Here is a 17,973-nt window from a genome sequence, read left to right as displayed (position 1 = left end):
TCAGAGATGTCGTTAATAATAATAATGGCTGACATTTATTAGGTGCCACCCTTTGCCAGGTGCCGTACTTTGTTCTTTACATACATTATCTCATTCGTCCTATCGATCCCCCTACGTACGAGATAGGTATTAGGATCCCTTTTTACAGATGAACAGTCTAAAGCTCAGAGAGATGAAATGACTTGTCCGAAGTCACGTGGCTGGTACGTGGCAGGGCAAGAACTGGAACCCAAGCACAGGTGTGGTCACCACACTTCAGCAGCTGGCTCCCTAACAGGAACCACAGCGAACACTGACACAGAACGTGTTGTGTGCCAGCTGCGACAACAAGTGCTGATTTATGGAGGCAGGTGTACAGCACCATCTCCCACCTCACTGCTCTTCTCCCAGGAGATGGAGCTCCCCTTCCTGGGCATCTTATTCTGCGCCCGTCCTTCACCTCCACTCCCCTCCCTCCAGCTCTTGGGTGCCGGCGGCAGCCCTCTGGCCCAAGCGGGCAGTTACCTTTGGCCGTGCTGAGCTTGCAGGTGTAGACGCCACTGTCGTCCTCATGCACAGAGGTGAGCAGCAGCTTGCATTTCCGGCCATCGAAATGCATCTTGCATTTGAGCAGTGCGGGCTGCAGCAGGCGGCCTCGGCACAGCCAGTCTACCTCCACGTCGGCAGGACCTGCCACCAGGCACTCAAACAGCGCCATCTCCCCGGCCCCCACGTCCACGTCCTGCAGGGGGGCCAGCACGGCCAGGGACCGGCTTTCAGGGTGTGCTGGGGGAAAGCAGCCACAAGGGGCACAAGTGGAGCAGAGAAACACGGGGCAAGGGAGACACACACACAAACAGAGAGACAGACAGACACAGAGAGAGAGATGCATTTTGTTCCTTTGGAGACAGGGAAAGCCCACCCACCCAGCAGGCCAAGACAGCAAGGAGCTCCCAGGCCTGGCTTCAGGATGGCAATCCCACGTGGGACAGAGAGGGTGAACTCAGGGGAAGTGGGAGGGAATCAAAGGCATGAAAACTGAGAGGGCCACATAGGGGCAGAGACGGCGGCGGAAAAAGAAAACACAGCACACCAGCTGGGTACAAACTGGACTTTATTTGAGCTAAGAAACAGGTATTTCTGAACACGTCCACACCCGCTACAGCAGGCCGAGCCTGGTTAACTCCCTCACTCCTAGACAGAGCATCCCTGGCCCTCGCCGTGAACAAGGGAGCCCCAGATGGGCCCTAAGCCTGCCCCGGGGCAGAACTCAGCCAGGCCTCTTCATCAGCACAAGGCCCAGGGGCCTCTGGCTTTTGGTCTCTTGTGAAATAAAAAGTATTGTGCCATTTGAAACCCATTTCGGGAATGGTCAGTGCCCATGTCCCCCTCTTCTGGAATGGTCAGTGCCCCCTGATCCCCCTGTCCACAGCCCCCTGCCCCTCTGGCCCCCTCCATCCTATGGATGCCATGCCCTGTCCTCTCCCCCTCTGCCTCACCCCACACCAGCTCGGAGGCATCCTTCCCTGACTGTCACAGACACACAGACAGACAAACGGAAAGACAGACAGGGCCTGTAGCAGCGGCAGCACATGCACTCGTTGGGTGCTCCCCTTCGGGGACAGACTGGGGGGTGGTCTTGATACCCCTCAGGGCCGCCCCCTCCTGGCACTCAGTCCGTGGGGGGGGCTCCCAGCCTGCCCAGCCATATGTCCACTGGGGGAGGAAGGGTCCACGGGGGCTCATGGGCTATCCCAGAATGCTGCGTGGGTGGGGAGGGGAGGGGAGGCTGGGACAGGGTCCGGGCCGGCAGGGTCTGTGGGCAGGAGGCAGTGAAACACAGCGAGGTCCGAGAGGTGCCTGAGACAGGGGCGCGGCTCGGAGGGTAGCGGGGGGAGCGCAGGCGGCCCCTGAGCTCACTCGCCTGTGTACAGACAAAAACCTCAGTCAGCAAGCGGCAGGTTAGTGCAGCGCACGCACACCCACGCAGCACAGGCACGCACGCGCACGCAGACCTGGCTAGGGCCCCCCTAAAACGGCCAGGGCGGCACTGCCACTTCCAGCTCCCCCAAGGTCAGCCCTGGGGTGAGGGCTGGCAGTCAGCCAGGTCTCCGGGGCTCCTGGGCGGGCAGAAGCCCTGGGCAACCAAGGGAGAGGCATTCCTAGGCGTCAGGGGCACCCCAAAGCCTGGGGGATAGTGGGAAGAATTCCAAAGAGAGAGAAGCACCGAGATGTGGGTTAACACAGAGAAGCAAGGCAGAGCCAGACCCTGGAGGGGAAGGAGCAGGTCAGAGAGTGGGGCTGGGTTCGGGGGGCTGAGAGCGGAAGAGTTCAGAGACAGAGGAGGTGGCAACCGCAGGAGCCGGAGGCACAGGGCAGGGGAACTGAGGCTGGGGGGCCCAGGGAGCTGAACATGACTCTCAGCGTCCAGGCTCCAACAGGGGGCTGGGGGTCTTCTCAGAGCTGGCCTCTGCCAGGAAGAGAGCGGTGGTGGCTGAGTGTGGAGCTACCGAGGAGTTCCTGGCCCTGAACTGCCCACAGGTAAGGGTGAGTAGAATGTGAGGCAGACGGCCTGCCCTCACGAGGAAAACCATTACCCCCGAGGGCAGCCTGGCCAGGGCCTGCCGTCCCTGACGCCCAGAAGGCCGCCCGCCGTTATGCCCCGAGTCCGGGGGCCCAGCCCTCTCCACAGTTCCCAGCTCTGTTCACCCTGACACCCCTCGGGGCCCTGCGATGCTCCATGCCCAAGTCACTCCAAGGGCCCCTCCGGACGGGTCCAACTATCAGACACTCCCCACTGCCACCCCCAACCACAGTATCTTCTGCATAGCCGTGGGATGGACAGAGGAGGCGAGAGATGAGTGGGGAGTGGGTGTGAGGAAGGCGCCTGGCAAGGGCAAGGTGACAAAGGCTTGGAAGAGTGTGGGAGGAGGACGGCCGGCAACAGGAAGCAGGGTCTCTCTGGCTGGCACCAGGGCAGGCGTGATTGAGTGTAGGGAAGGCAGTACTGTGTAGGAAGCTGAGCACTGAACAATTTGCTGTGCGGCCTTGGGCAAATCACCTACCCTCTCTGGGCCTCAGTTTACTCTACAGCATAAGCAGCTGAACTTCGGGACCTCGAAGGCCCTCTCAGTTGTGGCATGCTATAACTAAGCTAGTGTCAAAGTTGACAACTGGGTAGGGACAAGGCGGGGTCCAGGGCAGGGGGTTCGTAGAGAGTGTGAGGTACTCACCTCTGACCTCCAGGCGTGCCTCGCACTGCCGAGCGCCATATTCGTTAACCGCCTTGCAAGTGTAGAAGCCGGCGTCGCCCCGCTCAGCGGCCAGGATCCGAAGCTGGCAAAGCCCACCCTCTGCCTCCTCGGCGAAGCGCCGCTGGTCTGGGCGCACGGGCTGACGGTTTCTCAGCCTGTCAGAGGGGCTAGAACTCAGTCCCTGGGCCCAAGGTCCTGACCTGCAGGCGTGGGGAAGTGGGGCTGCAGAACCAAGCAGGCCTCCCCTCCCTCCACATCATTTGTCCACTCCTCAGACCTATCCCGCTGACTGTGGGCACCCCTCACCCCTGGGTTACGGGGCTAGTTTTTCACCCTGACTCTGCCATCCCACCCCTTCCAGGAACTTCCAGCCCCCTCTGCCCACCTGGGTCTCTCCCCTCTTGGAACCTAACTGCACTTAGAGCAGCACCAAAGCTATTCAGATCTTAACAATTCTTAGCTTTTATGTTTTGTTTTTATTTATTTTAATGGACAGAAAGCTTTCCCACTTCCCAAAAGGACTATGAATGTTAAAAGATCACACTGGGGACTAGATAATCAATTAAAAACAAAAAAACAGAACCCAAACCAACAGAAAGCTAAGTGAACTGAGTCATCAAATGGCACCTGGGATGAAGCGCTGCAGCTGAGGCCCAAGTTTAACTCTGGACACAAACTGTCGTGTGTGGGCCTAGCACAGGGCTGCGCGCAGAACAGGCCTCAAAAATCACCCTATTGTCAAAGGATGGGTGTTGAGGTGGGAATGGCAGGGGACAGGCTTCTTCAGGAGTGAGATGACTCCTGGATAGTCATGCCAAGCAGACAGACAGGAGACCACGCGTTACCCAAACCCCTCCCCAGAGGGGAAGCCCTGAATGAGGACAAACGCCAGGCAAGGGGCAACAGCACGTTGCGGGCAGTGGCACCACTGCACCTGGGATGAGGCCCCCTAGGGCCGATCACTGGGAAGTCCACAAAGGGTCCACGGCCCTCCACCCAAAGCCAGGCTTCACAGGGCCCAGCCTGGAGTGGGGGAAGCTGGCAGACGGTGGTCAGTGACTGCTACTCACCAGGAGACCACGGGCTTGGGCTCGCCCTGCACACGGATGCTCATGGTGACATCTTGGCCTTCTCTTACTGACTGGTCCATAAGTGAGACCTGAAGGGGAACCCCAAAGCGTCAGGTGAGACAAGGCCCAGCTTTGGCTCCTAGGGGCAGGGGGATCTGGGACAGAGGCCTCTTCCGCACCAGTCTAAGGCTGGCTCTAGATAAGAAGGGCTAACGGGACCAGGCTCCAGGCCTTGCTGGAGCCTGGCGTGGCCCCAAGACCAAGGGGCCACACAAAGGAATAGGGGCACCCAGGAATCTGGGGGCTGGGCTCAGGGATCTGACCTTGAAGGTGGGGGGCGCCTTGGAGCCAGTGTCGGAGGAACGGCGGTTCTGGCCAGGACTAAGCTTCATGGTGGGGGCTCGGGGCCAGGTCTCTCCGGGCTCTGGGAACTCCTCTGGGGGGCTCAGGTACTCCTCGTCAGAGGTGATGGGGCTGCTGAAAGGGGATGTGGACCCGCCTGGAGGAGAGACACAGGAGAGGTAGTGGCGTAGAGATGCCAGGGGAGAAAGGGGGGCAGGGAGACAGAGAGAACTGGATGGGACAGCCTGGGGTCAAGGTCCTGATGAGGTCTGCAATATCCCAGAACCCAGGAGCTCAGGCAGCTCCCACAGGCCAGCCCTGCCCTGACTTTGCTTCCCCGGGGTTCCTACTCACTCGCTGAGTAACCTTGCCCAGGAGATTCCTGTCCCTGAGCCCCTGACTCGTGCTCTGCCACAGACTCTCCGAACCCTGACCCTGACCCTCCTGAGTGATGGAACCATAGGGAACAGCCTGGGGCAAAGGATTCAGGCACCAGAGGGGCCGTGGGAGACTTGGAATTCCACCGGAGCAGGGAACCCACATTCCCTGCACAGAACTGCAGGCTCCCAATGCAGGCGGTTCATGTCTCTGGACCCCAGAGCGGCACAACCAGGACACCTGTTTCTCGGGTGAGCCGGGCCTTGTGCAGAGGAACACACACCTCAGACAAGCCCTATCCTGACCTCAGTGCCAGGGCCAATGAGGCGGCACTGTCCAGCCAGCCCTTCCCCCGCTCCCTTCTCAGCTTCCTGCCCCAGATACCCCAGGGACACCTGTTGGCCTCATCCCTACAGCAGAGCCCCCAGAACTCTCAGGCGCTGGGAAAGCAGAGTTTGACTCATCCACAGAGAAGGGCGGCTCAGCCTGGGGAAGAGGAGGGGGCACCAGCGTTGCTTTGGGGGAGGGGTGTCCCCAGAGCCCTGATGCCCTCCCCTGCAACTGGCCAGGGGCCCAGCCTCACTGAGCTGGCTCCTATCCGACTGCCAAATACAGACATGAATCTGCCGCAGCCCCCGGCCCTCCTCCTGACCCCCCACCTCAAGCCCCTCTGGCTATGCCAGGGGCAGGGCTGCACCCCAACTCACCCCGAGACTCTGCACGCGGACCCCAGCCTGCGCTTGCCCCGAAGGCTCTGTCCTGGCACCAGGCCCTCCGGCTGCCTGCCCACTGCCCACCCCCCGCCGGCCGCTCCCCAAGGAGCAGAAGCCCAGCCTGCCTGGCCCCGCTCACTCTGCTGAGGCTCTGCACGAGGTCCTGGGGGAGGGGAAGGAGCCCGAGGAAGGGAAGGAGGAGGTGAGGGCTGGCCAGGCTGGGACAGGCTGGGCGGCAGGCAGGCAGCTGGCTGGGGAGGTGGTGCCTGCGAGGCCACAGGCAGCCTGGGCCCTGGAGTGGAGGGGGAGGGGAGGGGAGGGGAGGGGCAGAGCAGCCAGCTGTATTTAGCCACCCTGCTCACTCCCAAGCAGCGGGATCTGCCTTTTCTCTCCTTACAGCTCCTGAACCCTGACAAACAAAGCCCCCTCAGTGGCACCTCCACTCAAAGGACGGGGGCCTCAGTCCCCGGGGGAAGGAAGATGGGGGTGGCACTTCACTGCAGCGGTCAACATGCTCGCACTGACCCATTTGTTTTGATGTGTCCACCAGAGGAGGTACTGACGACAAATGGCCCCTGCGGTGCCCCTTTCCCTGACCAAACGGCCAAGATCCCTGATGCTGCAATCCACACCAACAAGCCTCAAATACTCTGGTGCAGGGCCATACCCTGTCTACTCGGGTGCTGAGAATCAGAGAGCTGTTCGGCCTCCTTCCCAGAGAGGCTGGCCCCTCAACTCGAGGGGCCCGGAATCCCACCTCTGCCTCCCCGTTCCTGCCATGGCAGCTTTGGCCCAGCAGACCTCCCCCCACCCCCGGCCCGGTTCCTGGGTCTGCACCCAACCCCCCTCCTACAGGCTCTACCAGGGACCTGTTGGCAACGCTCCCCCACCCCGTCAGCCCCACCAGAGCCAACAGTCAGGAGGATGAGGGCTGCTCCCCTCAGTGACCCCTCACAACTAGCACCCATCTGGGCTTGGTGGCGATGGGGCTTGGAGAAGAGCAGCAGAGCAGGGGAGCCGCTGAGGAGAGGTCACATGGCCTTCTCCCGCCTCCTATCACCCATGCCCCAGGGCCACATTCCCAAGCTGTGACCCGTGTTTCCCAACACTCCCAGTGAAGAAGGGCGGGGGCGGGGGCGGCGGGGGCACCATTCAGGTCGTCTGTCCTGACATGGGGCTGGAAAGGGAAGTCAGGATGGCACTTGATGGGCCTCTGCTCCGGGCTGGGCCACTAGCTGATGCTGAGATCACCGGCACGGTCCCTGGAGGAAGGCACTCCCTCCCCCTCTGGGGTCACTTCCAGGTTGCACAGCACTGAAGCAGCTCAAGGGCCCAGGGAGGGACTGCGCAGATTAGAGCTGGATGGGCAGGGTTTGCAAGCAGCCAGAGACCCCTGGTGGTGTCTGGGGGAACAGCACCCTAGGGGCATCAGGGGACCAAGTGATTCAAGAGTCCTCAAGCCCCTTAGAGAGGGGAACAGTCAGAGCAGCCCAGGCAGGACGTTCAGGCTCCAAAGGAGTCATAACTCGGCCTCTTCAAAACAAGGCAGTGGCCCCTCACCCCTCTGTACCCCCAGAACTGCAAGAACAAGGAGGCTGATCAAGGATTTGTCTCCAGCTCGCAGAGCCTCTGGGGCTCCAAACCAGGCCTTGGTGCCACCCGACTTTTCACTGGCCCCACTGCCAAAACCATCTCTGTCCCTATATCCCAGCCCTGCTCCACCCACAAGCCTGGCTCTCACTGTGGGAAACACAGTTACACCAGCCAAGGAGACGGCAACAAGTGCCCCCCAAATCTAAGATAGCACATATGCCTGCCATGTGCTGCCCCTACACACTCTGTGACCTTCTCTCGCCTTTCAACACTGCTTCCAGGTCAGATTCATTTAATGAAAATAATGGCATTGGGGAGCCCACAAGTTGGGAAGCCCACAAGTTGGGAAGACCAGTGCATCTCAACATCCCCTAAGGTGTCCCCAGGATGGATATAGTCACAGCCACCTGCATGAAAGGCGTCACACAGGACCCTCTACATCAGGGTTTCTCAGAGTCGTCCCTGAACCACCCACATCAGGACAACCTGGGAGCCTGTTTAAACTATAAATTTCTGGGCCTTACTGTGACCTGAAGAAACATGGGAAATTTGTTAAAGGGCACCCCCCAGGGTGATTCTTATGCACACAAAAGTTTAGGGACCCCTGGGACCCTCATGGGAGGAGGACAACCCAAAAAGGTAGTATCACTAAGTCTCACCTCACTCAGCTAACAAACTTCAAGGCCAGGCTCCGAACCTTGGAGGCCTGGCTCCACAGCCCACATGCTTCGCACTGACCACCTGGCCGCCCACCTGGCGCAAGGTCCCTGCCTCACGGCAGTGCTACACAGAGTTCACCTGGCACCAGAATCGCATGGAGTGCTCCTTAAATCACGGCTCGCTGGGCCCCAGCCCCCGAGTTTCTGATCCAGTAGGTCCGGCTGGGGCTGCTATCACGTATCTCGAACGCATTCCCAAGGTGCTGACGACGCTCCTGGTCTGGGGACCACACTTCGAGGACCACTACTCTGTGGTCTCCTCTGCCATCCCAACCTCCACTCTCAGGCAGATCCTCGTTACCCTTTGCAGATGCAAGTCCTGCCCAGCCTCTGCATGGGACCCAGGTTTTTCCAGGGCCTTGTGAAAGTCTCTACCCCCATTGCCACCTCACACACAGTCCCTGCGGTCCACTCAGCCCGACTGTCCAGGAGGGCCTCAGGTATGGCTGGAAGGGCTGCAGGGGTGAAGACACAGTGATGTCCTCAGGAACCTTCTGGCTGGTTGGGATGACAAACCAGATACACACACGACTCTAACAGCAAGCACGAATTAAGGTGGCAAGAGAGGGGCAGATAAGGGCCAGACATGTACAGAGAGCAGGACATTGCTTTTGGCTCAGGGAAGAAGGGAAAACTGATGGAAGGGTGGTATTAGAATTAAGAGTTTGGTTTAAGCAGGAAAAAGCAGGTTTCCATTTTCCAGAGGAAACCATTTGAGCAAATGCTCAAAGGCAGAAAGCGTGTGCAGAGAACTGTAGCTCAACCTTCTGGCTCAGAACCGGGTAAACAAGAAAGAAGTGGACATGGAGTGTTGGAGCAGGTGCCTCCAGCCACCCTTGGGTCATCCTCAGGTCCAGGTGGTCAAGGCCAGGAGTGTGGCCTTCACTCTGAAGGCAAAGGGGAGCTCCGTGAGGTTTCTGAGGAAGGAGTAACGTGCTGGAGGTTCACAGCATGTACATAAATGGTCTGGCGGTTCACAGCCGGCTCTCCACACGCACCGTCTCAGGATTTCTATATATGTCTGCTGTGCAATCCCACCACGGAAGTGAGGGAAAAGAATGCACAGGGCTGGCCTGCAGCTGGGAATTTCCGCAGGTGCTGCCGTGAGTATCTCCCCTTGGAAAAGGAGAAGGGCTGTGCTGAGAATGTTTCCGTTTTGGCTTAAAATGGACAACGAAGCAGAGAGCATTTCACCTGGGCAGCCTGACCTAGCCATGGAAGTGGTTAACTCCCTACGTGTGTCACTTGGGGTTCCTGCACGTTTAGATAAACTGGCACCCATGATAGATTAGGTCCCCATTCTTCTTTTTCTTTTTTTTTTTGGCCTTACCACACAGCTTGCAGGATCTTAGTTATCCGACCAGGGATGGAACCCAGGCCCTCGGCAGTGAAAGCGCTGAGTTCTAACCACTGGACTGCCAGGGAATTCCCCACCCTCATTCTTATGACAGCTGTGCGTGAGGACCCCCATTCTGAGGTAACAGCCTTGGGGGAGGGCACCGATTGGGGCCGACCTGCTTCTGGTAGACAGGAGTGGGAAGGGAGGGCTGAGTCGGGTCAAGGGATCACACTGGTTTCTTAGATGCTGTCCAAACCCCCAGCGAGGATGGACAAAAGGGCATTTCCCTGCCTTCCCAAGGGAAAACCTGTAATTCTGCAGCAGCCGGCCAAGACCAGGGCCAGGAAAAGAGGGGGGCAGATGTTGGTGCCGTGATTTCTTCTTCCTTTCCTTTTATACTCATGACCTCCAATAAACCACCTCTTTTCTGTTATGGTGGTGTTGGTCCTATAGGTGGGACCAGAATGAGCTTTGTTAAACCTCATCCTCTGGCCAAAATGTCCTTAGCTAAATCATTAGCCCCACAGAGCCTCACAAATCTTATCAAGGAAGTAGCCCAGGAGTTACAATGACCCTTGCTTTGTAGATGAGAACCCAGTGGTCAGCTGAGGGGAAGTATAGAAGTCAAGGTCTCAGCTGGAAAATTCTAGAACCTTGGGCTCAAATATATGAGACCTGTGCCTGAGGGGAGGACTGAAGGCAGCAGGATGGAGGCCCGGGTGCACGAATCCCCTATATTCCCCCTACTCCTGACCAGAGCCTGCGGTGGGGGTGAGCCAAGCATGGGCACACCAGGCACTCAGGGAAACAAAGCAGGACCAGAGCCACGGGGAAGGTGGGGACTCAGAGAGGAAGGAGAAGAACCCTCCCCCCAGGCTGACCCACCCACAGAGGGCATCGATAGTCTCTGCCTCTCCACCCCCTGCCCCAGGAGCTCAGGCTCGCAATTCTACCTTAACCCTGAGCCCTTTCAGAGTAGTGGGAAAAGGGATGGTACAGCACAGTAGTTAGGAGTACAGGTTTGGGAGACCCAGGGACAGGGCTTCATTTTATGACCCGGCCTCCCAGTGGCCTCCGCTCCTAGAGCTGAGCACCCCAACAGGGTAGCCACCAGCTTCCTTAGACTATTTCAGTGCACTTTAACTAAAATAAAATGGAAAAGTCAGCTCTTCAGTCACACCAGCCGCACTTCATGTACTCAATGGCCGGCCACGTGTAGCCAGTGGCTACCCTTTTAGTGCACGTAAGAACATTTCTATCACCGGTTCTATGACCAGTGATGCTCTGGAGTAATTTGCTAAAGCTTTCCAAGTCTCAGCTTCCTCATCTGTAACATGGGCGTGATAATAAAGGCTACCTCCCAGTGGGGGATTAAATGTGATAACCCAACCAATACAGGGCCTGATACGCACGAAGCACGCCGCAATTGCTAAAGGGTCATGTCCTCTTATTCTGCCATCCATACTAAGTTTATCTGCTTCCATCACCCTACATCACCTGTTGCTTCTAACATTCTCAGGCAGATTATAGATGCTCAGTAAAGGCTGCTGGCCTTGTGCTAACTCTGTCACTTTATGCTTTCATCTTCCCATCTGTAAAATGGTAATATTACTAGCTGAGATGTCCCTCTCCAAGGGGTATATATGGTGCGGTGCAGCTCAAGTAAGAGAAGAAATGTGAAAGGGTTTGGAAAAAAGTATCTGGCACTCTCCAAACACAAGAAACTACTTAGAGATGTAGCACTCAGCACCCAATGGGTGCTCACTAAAGGCTTGTGTGATGGATGCGGGCAGCACTGAGAATGCTTAGCTTTGGTTAAGCACACCTCCCACACTCCCCAAGCCCCCGCCCCAATCCACACACCCCCTTTGGGAGCATGACCATAGTCTCCGCAGAGTTTACCAGTGGGGTAGAGCAGGCTGGGAGGGAGCCAGGGCTGGGGTGGGGCTGTTAGAGGCAGTGAAGACAGGCTCTGCCCCCCAAATCGCAGCACCCAGGGAACTACCTCTTCAGTTCTCCCTGTTCCTGAAGTTCCCAACCAGGAACTGAGATCTGTGGGATCTCAAAAGCTTGTCCTGTTGAGGGGGGAACCCCGAGAGGTCACTGGGAAGCCAGCCCTGGTTAGCAGGGGGGGCCGTGAGGAGCAAGAAAGGGAGGTGGTTCCGGGAGGCCTCTTCCCACAAGACTCTATACACTCCCTCCCCCAACCCGCTCCACTCCCAGCCACGGAGCACACACCCTTCCCTTGCTCCGCCCCCTCACTCCCGACAGACTCCAGGCCTGCCCCCTCCCTTGCCTAAAGTCTGTGCCACCCACCAGTTCCACCCATTTCTGCTGCTCTCTGGGTCCACTGGCCTCCGTCCAGCTGCTTTGGACCAAACAGTGCCTTGTAGGGTAAGAAAATCTGCTTTTTCCACGACAGCCAAATCTAGACTCACATGCCTGCCCCTCAAGCCCTGGGGCCCTCCAGCCAGCCTGACTTACAGAAGCTGTTCCCTGGCTGCAATGTCTGGTACAGCTGACTACCGTGATGAAGCTTTCTGGCTCCCCAGGGTGGAGGAGGCACAGAGATGCTGTGATGGGCTGAAGACCCAGGAACTGGGAAATATGGAGGGACTGCAGGCCTGGCAAGGGCAGGGGAGGAGTCCCCAAGGCACAGACAGTCTGAAGAAAGGGCAGAAGAGGAAGAAGCAGTTTCCCAGCAGCCTCGTGGAAACCCATGCTCCTGTGTACACCACCCCTTAATGACGCTAACAACTAACATTTGTCTACGGTTTTACAGTTCATAAAGCTCGTTCACACATTTGCTTTCATGCGTAAGGACGGTATAATTATCTCTGGTTTACAAATGAGGAAACTGAAGTGCAGGGAGCTTCTGCGTGGCGAATGCAGAACTCCCAGTCAAGTGCGGACAGCTGCCTTGCCCAAGCCTCCTTCCCAACCTTAAAAGGCTCCCGAACGGCCCCAAGCCAGTATTGGGGCAACCCGCTCACAACCCCGTGCCAAGTCTCAGCCCAAGCCAGGTATTGACCAGAGTCCTGGAGCCAGGTCCGAGCCACCTAAGGGGAGCTGGGAGCTGAGTCAGAAGGCAGATCCCAGAGGTGATGGAAGGACAGAAGCATGCAGTGGAGGGATGGGTATGATTCAGCGTGGCGGGAGGGGTGAGGAGAAGGAGAAAGCCTAACACACGGGCTCCTGGGAGGTGCACATAAGCTAAGGAAGAGGGAGACCTGCAGTTCTGCAGAGCCAGACACGTGCGGCCCGAAGGATCTAATGCAGGACTGGGACTCAGGTCAGATGCCACCAAGAACTCCCCAATCGTGAAGGTGCGGAGGCCCCAGGACCACAGCAGATTGGGCTCTGTTATCTTGTCTCCTGCAGCACTGAGTGAAAGCGGACAGAACAGTGCGTGCTGTTCCCTCTCCAGGCATGCCCAGCCCCACCCGCTGCCCATCTAATTCCCAGGCCCCTTCAGGGCTCTGATGTCTCTCAGTCCGGCATCCCACAACACTGACCGACCACTTGGCTGTTCTAGGCACTGGGTTCATCTGCCCTGCACTGTCCGCCAACCCAGGTCCTCTGATCTAAGTTCCTTACCCAGTGATAATATCCGTAAGGGTTGAGTCTACGACTCTTCCTTCTGGAACACCCCCTACCCAGCCTCACCTATCCCCCCCCCGCCACTCCCCGCCCAGGGCTAGCACCTTGTCAGGCCCAGCAACCTGAATGACTTGAACTGGCCATGCACACTGACACCACTCCTCAACCTGAAATAAAGTGGGCTTAAATCCAAAGGAAGCAGTCCGACACCCAGAAAGGACTTTCATAAAAATAGAAAACGAGGTATCCTCAGCCACGGCCACCTCCCGAAAGGCGCTCTCAGGTGCACCTTCTTTAGGGCTCTGGGTTCAACAGGAGGAGCAAGGGAGCGGGGGAGGGCTGTGGCACTTAAAAGCATCTCTTCTTACTGCGGGGGTGGGGGTGGGGAGGGTGACCGTTCTAGACAGGAAATGGCCTCAGAAGACTCCTGATGGCTTTTAAGCCTTTTGAGCTGGGAGACTCTTTTTCTCTGAGACTCAAGAATAATTTGCTTTCTCCACAGGACCCTGATCAGGAAAATGCCATGGGAGGATGGCATTTAGATGATGCTAAAGACAAATTTCAATGACTTCATGAGTTGGCCCATCTGGTGTGTGCCCTGGGAACTTGGCCCCTGCCCTGAAGCCAGGGCCATTTAAAATGCTTCCACCAGAGCAGCCAACACACGAGAAGAGACTGCACACTGGTTGAGAGCCCAAGCTCCAGGCTAGGAATGGGAAGGGTCACTGCTCACCCCACCCGGCCCCAGGGCCCGCGGGCTCCCTACCAGGTCTCACGGCCAGCACAGCAGCACAGCTGGCCTGGCCCAGCTCGTTGGTGGCAGTAGCTGTATAGCTCCCTGAGTCGGCCGCCCGGGCCTCGCGCAGCAACAGGGTGTGCCGTTCGCCTTCGGCTCGAACGAGAAGGCGGCCATCACTGCGCAGCGAGGACCCATCCTTCTGCCAGGACACTGTGCGGAAGCAGCGGGATAACTAGGTTGCCGTTGCCCAAAGGGGCCCCCTAGGGCTCGCCCCACCCCACACAGAGCCCATGGCACTCCTCTCCCACCCTAGGGAAACCCGAGGAATGCCCCTCAGTCACAGAAGCCCAAGCCTGCCCTCCCCTCTCTCAAGGGATTCTGGAGAAGCTCCCCTAACACACACACACAGAGGAGTCCAGCCAGCCCCATGGAGCAGATGGTCTCCCCTCTTCACCCACCCTACCCCGCCCTCTGAGGACTGGGGTGGGGGGTAGGGAGGGGGGATCTCCCCTCCCTCTCTCAATCTTAGCCTGGCCCCAGGCCTAGGGCTCACCTTGGGGTGGGGGGTTGGCGGTGACAATACATTTGAGCAGCACATCCGCCCCTGGGGCCACCTCCGCATTCTGCAGGGGGATCTCAAAGGCTGGAGCCTCCAGGGGCTCCTCTCCAGCAGACACATAGGAGTCATCCGAAGACTCTGCCGGAGACATGGGTGACAGGGTAAGGGGACACGATCCCTGTGGGGATAACTCAGGGGGAGAGAGGGCAAACCCAGAGAGAGGGGCTTCTAGAAGGCAAGGGTTAGGGAGCAAAGGGTCTCTCTCCTGAATGTCCTGAGACAGGAAAGAAAGGAAGACAGAAGGGAGTTCTTAAACGGGACAGGGCGGCCTGGACTCTACAATGGTTTGGCTGCTCAATTTCAGCCACAGTCAGAGTGCTGGTTTCTGGAGGAAGACAGGGACTGTGCTGTGTATGTCTTTACACAAATCAGTCATCAGGGATGGTAGATCAGGCCCTGTGTAAGGTGCTCTCAGGGGCGCAAGACTTCACAAGCTGCCAACAGCAAACCAAGACTTGAGCAATGACAGTGTCACAGGGCAACACGTGATGAGCTATCAAACTAGTGATGCCGCTGGATTCAAAAGAGGGAGTGGCCGGTGCTTCCGGCAGCCATCTGAGAGGACTCACGAAGATCAGCTTAGATCGTGTTCCTTCATCAAACAGTAACACTGCACTTACTGCTTACTCTGTACAGGTACCAGGGACACAACAGGAAATAAGACACAGTCCCTGCTTACGGGAAGCTTGTACACACAAAGAGATCATAAAACTCCACTGTTGTGGATTTCTTTGGGTATTTTCTAATTCTGACATTCTATAAGCTAGATTAAAGCACAGCGTATGTAGCCAAAAGAACAGAGAGGATCCCAATTATGCTGTTTTCTGACTACATAACCTTGGGCAAATTAGATAAGCTCTGTGCCTCAGTTTTATCTGTAAGATGGAGCTGATAAATAACACCCAACACCTTGCAGAGCTAACATACAGATTAAAATAAAGTAACATCCCTAAGTGCCCAGTTAATACAAGGCCTGGGACATGTCTGTGGATATGTAACGATGTGGCTAGCAGGATCATGAACAGATTCCTGATCATCTCTAAAGATTCTGAGACAGTAATACTAAAACGAAAAATAACGTGATAAAAAAAACAACCAGGGGTGGTATAGGCACTGAAAGAGACACTGACAGGGCGTCCTAGGAGCAGGGGGTGGAGGTATCTGGCCTGAGAAAGCAGCTGAGGTGGGAGCCAGTGAAGGACGGCTTCCTCTGTCTCGCTCCAGGAATGGCCCCAAGTTGATGTTCAGTTAGGCAGAGTTAGGGGCAGCAGGGGCATTCTGGCTATTGGCCACCACCCACGGGAAGACTGAGGGACAACACACAGTCAGCTCAGCCACGCAGGGACTCAAAGATGGGAGAGAGGAGGCGGCTAGAAGGCAGGCTGGGTCAGATCTCAACATCTATGATAGGTCAGGACATGGTGCCGGGATGGGAAGGTAAATATTGAGAACTGGCTGGCCCAAAGCTCACCTGTAATAGGGACATGACCAATTATTTATTGAGACAGGCTTCTGTCTCTTCCCCCACAGAGGGGTGGGGGGTGGAGGGGCTCCTTAGGTTCCCACAGTACCTCCCCCGACCATTAGGTCCACCGTTAGGGCCAGCAGGCCACTGGACTCAGGGGGCCTATAGCAAACATTGGGCACCAGGTCTCTACTCACACCTCGGCTCCGCCCAGCCTCCAACAAAACACTCTCACACTGTCACCAGCGGGCAGGTTATACACAAGGGGCCTTCACAATCCTTCACTCAAACTCGAACCTAGGTCCATGCCTACCCTGGGAAACCACACCCTTGCAGCTGCCTAGCAGCCTCGCTCTTCCCAGACGCGCTCCCCACCCAGTCTCAGCACCTCTTCTACCCTCCCCGAGGCCTTACCGAGCTCAGGCGAGGTGGGCCGGGCCCGGCGACCTCTGCCCTGGCTGCGGGCCCCTCGGCGGTCCCAGGCCCCCCAAGGGCCGTCCTCCTCCGGCCCTCTGCGCAGCCTCTTCTCGGCCTCAGGCCCCGCCCTGTTCTTCTCCAAGGTCTGGGGCACAGCAGCGCCCTCCTGGCCCGGCGTGGCCCAGGGCAGGAAGCGCACGGCCTGTGGCGGGGGCTCCCGCTTCCGACCCGGGGGCGCTTTCGTCCTGGTCTCGGGGAGATCGGCGGCCGGGGACGGCACGGGGCTCCGGCACTCCTGGATGGCTCTGCCCCGGGTCAGCGGAAACTGGTCCCGACGCCTAACCTCCTGCTGCGGGCCTTCCCCTGGCTCCGTCCTGCCCGCTGGCCCGCGGCTCCGGGGCCTCCCTGGCTCATCCCCGGGCTTCCCCGCGACACTGGGAGGGGGCGGCTGGGCGGCGGCGGGGCTCAAGGCCCGCGGGGTCTTGGGGATGGAGGGCTGGGAGAAGAGTGGCGGCTCGCCGGGCTCTCGAGGGGACGGAGCGCGCTGCAACGTGGCGCGCAGGGACTTGTGCGAGCGCACCAGCTCCTCCCGCGACGCAGAGCGGCGGATGCGGCCCAGCTCCTGGGCGAGGCGCAGCTCGAGGTCAGAGGCCCGGCTGCGCTGCCGCGTGCGCTCGTCCAGGGAGGCTGCCTTCTGCCGGAACAGGCGTCGCTGCTCGGCCACGCTGCCCGCCGGCGCTCGCAGCTCCTCCTGCGAGGCCCCGGGCGTGCCCCACGGCCCGCCGCCCTCGGACTTGGGCTGCTCTAGCGAGCGGGCCTTGCGCAGGGGCACCCAGGGCCGCAGGGGCGCCGGCGGTGAGTCGCTGCGCTCCAGGCTGCGCCGGCGCTCCTCGAAGAACTGCAGCTTGTCCAGGATGCGGGAGCCGGCGCGCACCAGCCTCGGCGAAAGGCCCAGCGCCGACTGGCGGCCCGAGGCCTCGCTCAGGGGCGTCTGGGGCCGGGACTCCGCTGGGCCCGCTAGCGAGGGCCCCGAAGACTTGGACTTTTTCCCTCGCTTCTCTTCTTCGGCGGTGGCGTCCTCGGGCGGCACCGGCTCCCGGGTGCGTCGGTGGGGCGGTTGCGGGGGGGCTGGGGGCTGGGCTCCGGGTCCCGGTGGGGGCCGCTTACCCACCCGAGGGGACGGTGGGCGCAGCAGCGCGGATTTGGAGGGAGGCGGGAGGGCCGGGCGACTGGGGGCTTCGCTGGCCGGCTGAGGCTGAAGGTCAGGCTCCTCCCTGTGCAGTCCGCTCTGAGGGAGACTGCTGCAGGACCAAGACGAAGAGGGGCAGAAGATTCAGGGGGCCTCCCCTCCTAGACCTTCAGGTCGTGACAGGAATCGGGTGGTGGGCATGCTGGGAAGGCTTGGGGGTGACATGGGCCAGCCCCCCCCCCCCCAAGAGGAAGGCACAGCCAGAGCAGGTGCTGGGGAGAGGCTGGCAGCTCTGGCGCCGGAAGATTGGGCTGGTGGCTGGGTCCAGGTACAGACTCAGTCCCAGGGGCTCTGGCCAGCCCCCTCCCCCCAGCCCCAGAAGCTGGGAAACAGCAGAAACAGAACTGAATGGTGGGAGAGAAAAGAATGAGGCTTAGGACCCGAAGGATGAAGTGGGTGAGGGAAGGCAGGAGGGCTGGATGGGGAGGGGCCCTCTCAGGAATGCAGCCTCCCACTCATTCCTGCCCCCAGCTGGCCCCCACAGCCCTGCCCATCCT

At 58.8% G+C, this 17,973-nt stretch overlaps 1 protein-coding gene across 1 annotated transcript in view; it reads right to left on the bottom strand.

Annotated features, from left to right (window-relative positions):
• The window catches only part of SPEG (striated muscle enriched protein kinase), a 55,400-nt gene that overhangs the window by 24,567 nt on the left and 12,860 nt on the right, over positions 1–17,973 (bottom strand). The window contains exons 4-10 of the mRNA XM_065880341.1: positions 16,225–17,528; positions 14,280–14,423; positions 13,754–13,936; positions 4,627–4,802; positions 4,304–4,392; positions 3,213–3,388; positions 505–765 (exon numbers count right to left, since the gene is read on the bottom strand). Of these exons, the coding sequence (XP_065736413.1) occupies positions 505–765; positions 3,213–3,388; positions 4,304–4,392; positions 4,627–4,802; positions 13,754–13,936; positions 14,280–14,423; positions 16,225–17,528 (2,333 nt within the window). The remainder of the gene's footprint in view (positions 1–504; positions 766–3,212; positions 3,389–4,303; positions 4,393–4,626; positions 4,803–13,753; positions 13,937–14,279; positions 14,424–16,224; positions 17,529–17,973) is intronic.

This window comes from Phocoena phocoena, chromosome 7 (assembly GCF_963924675.1).
Source record: "Phocoena phocoena chromosome 7, mPhoPho1.1, whole genome shotgun sequence".
NCBI classification, from domain to species: domain Eukaryota; kingdom Metazoa; phylum Chordata; class Mammalia; order Artiodactyla; family Phocoenidae; genus Phocoena; species Phocoena phocoena.
The sequence above is the reverse complement of the archived record's forward strand: the minus strand, read 5'-3'. Positions and strand labels throughout refer to the sequence as shown.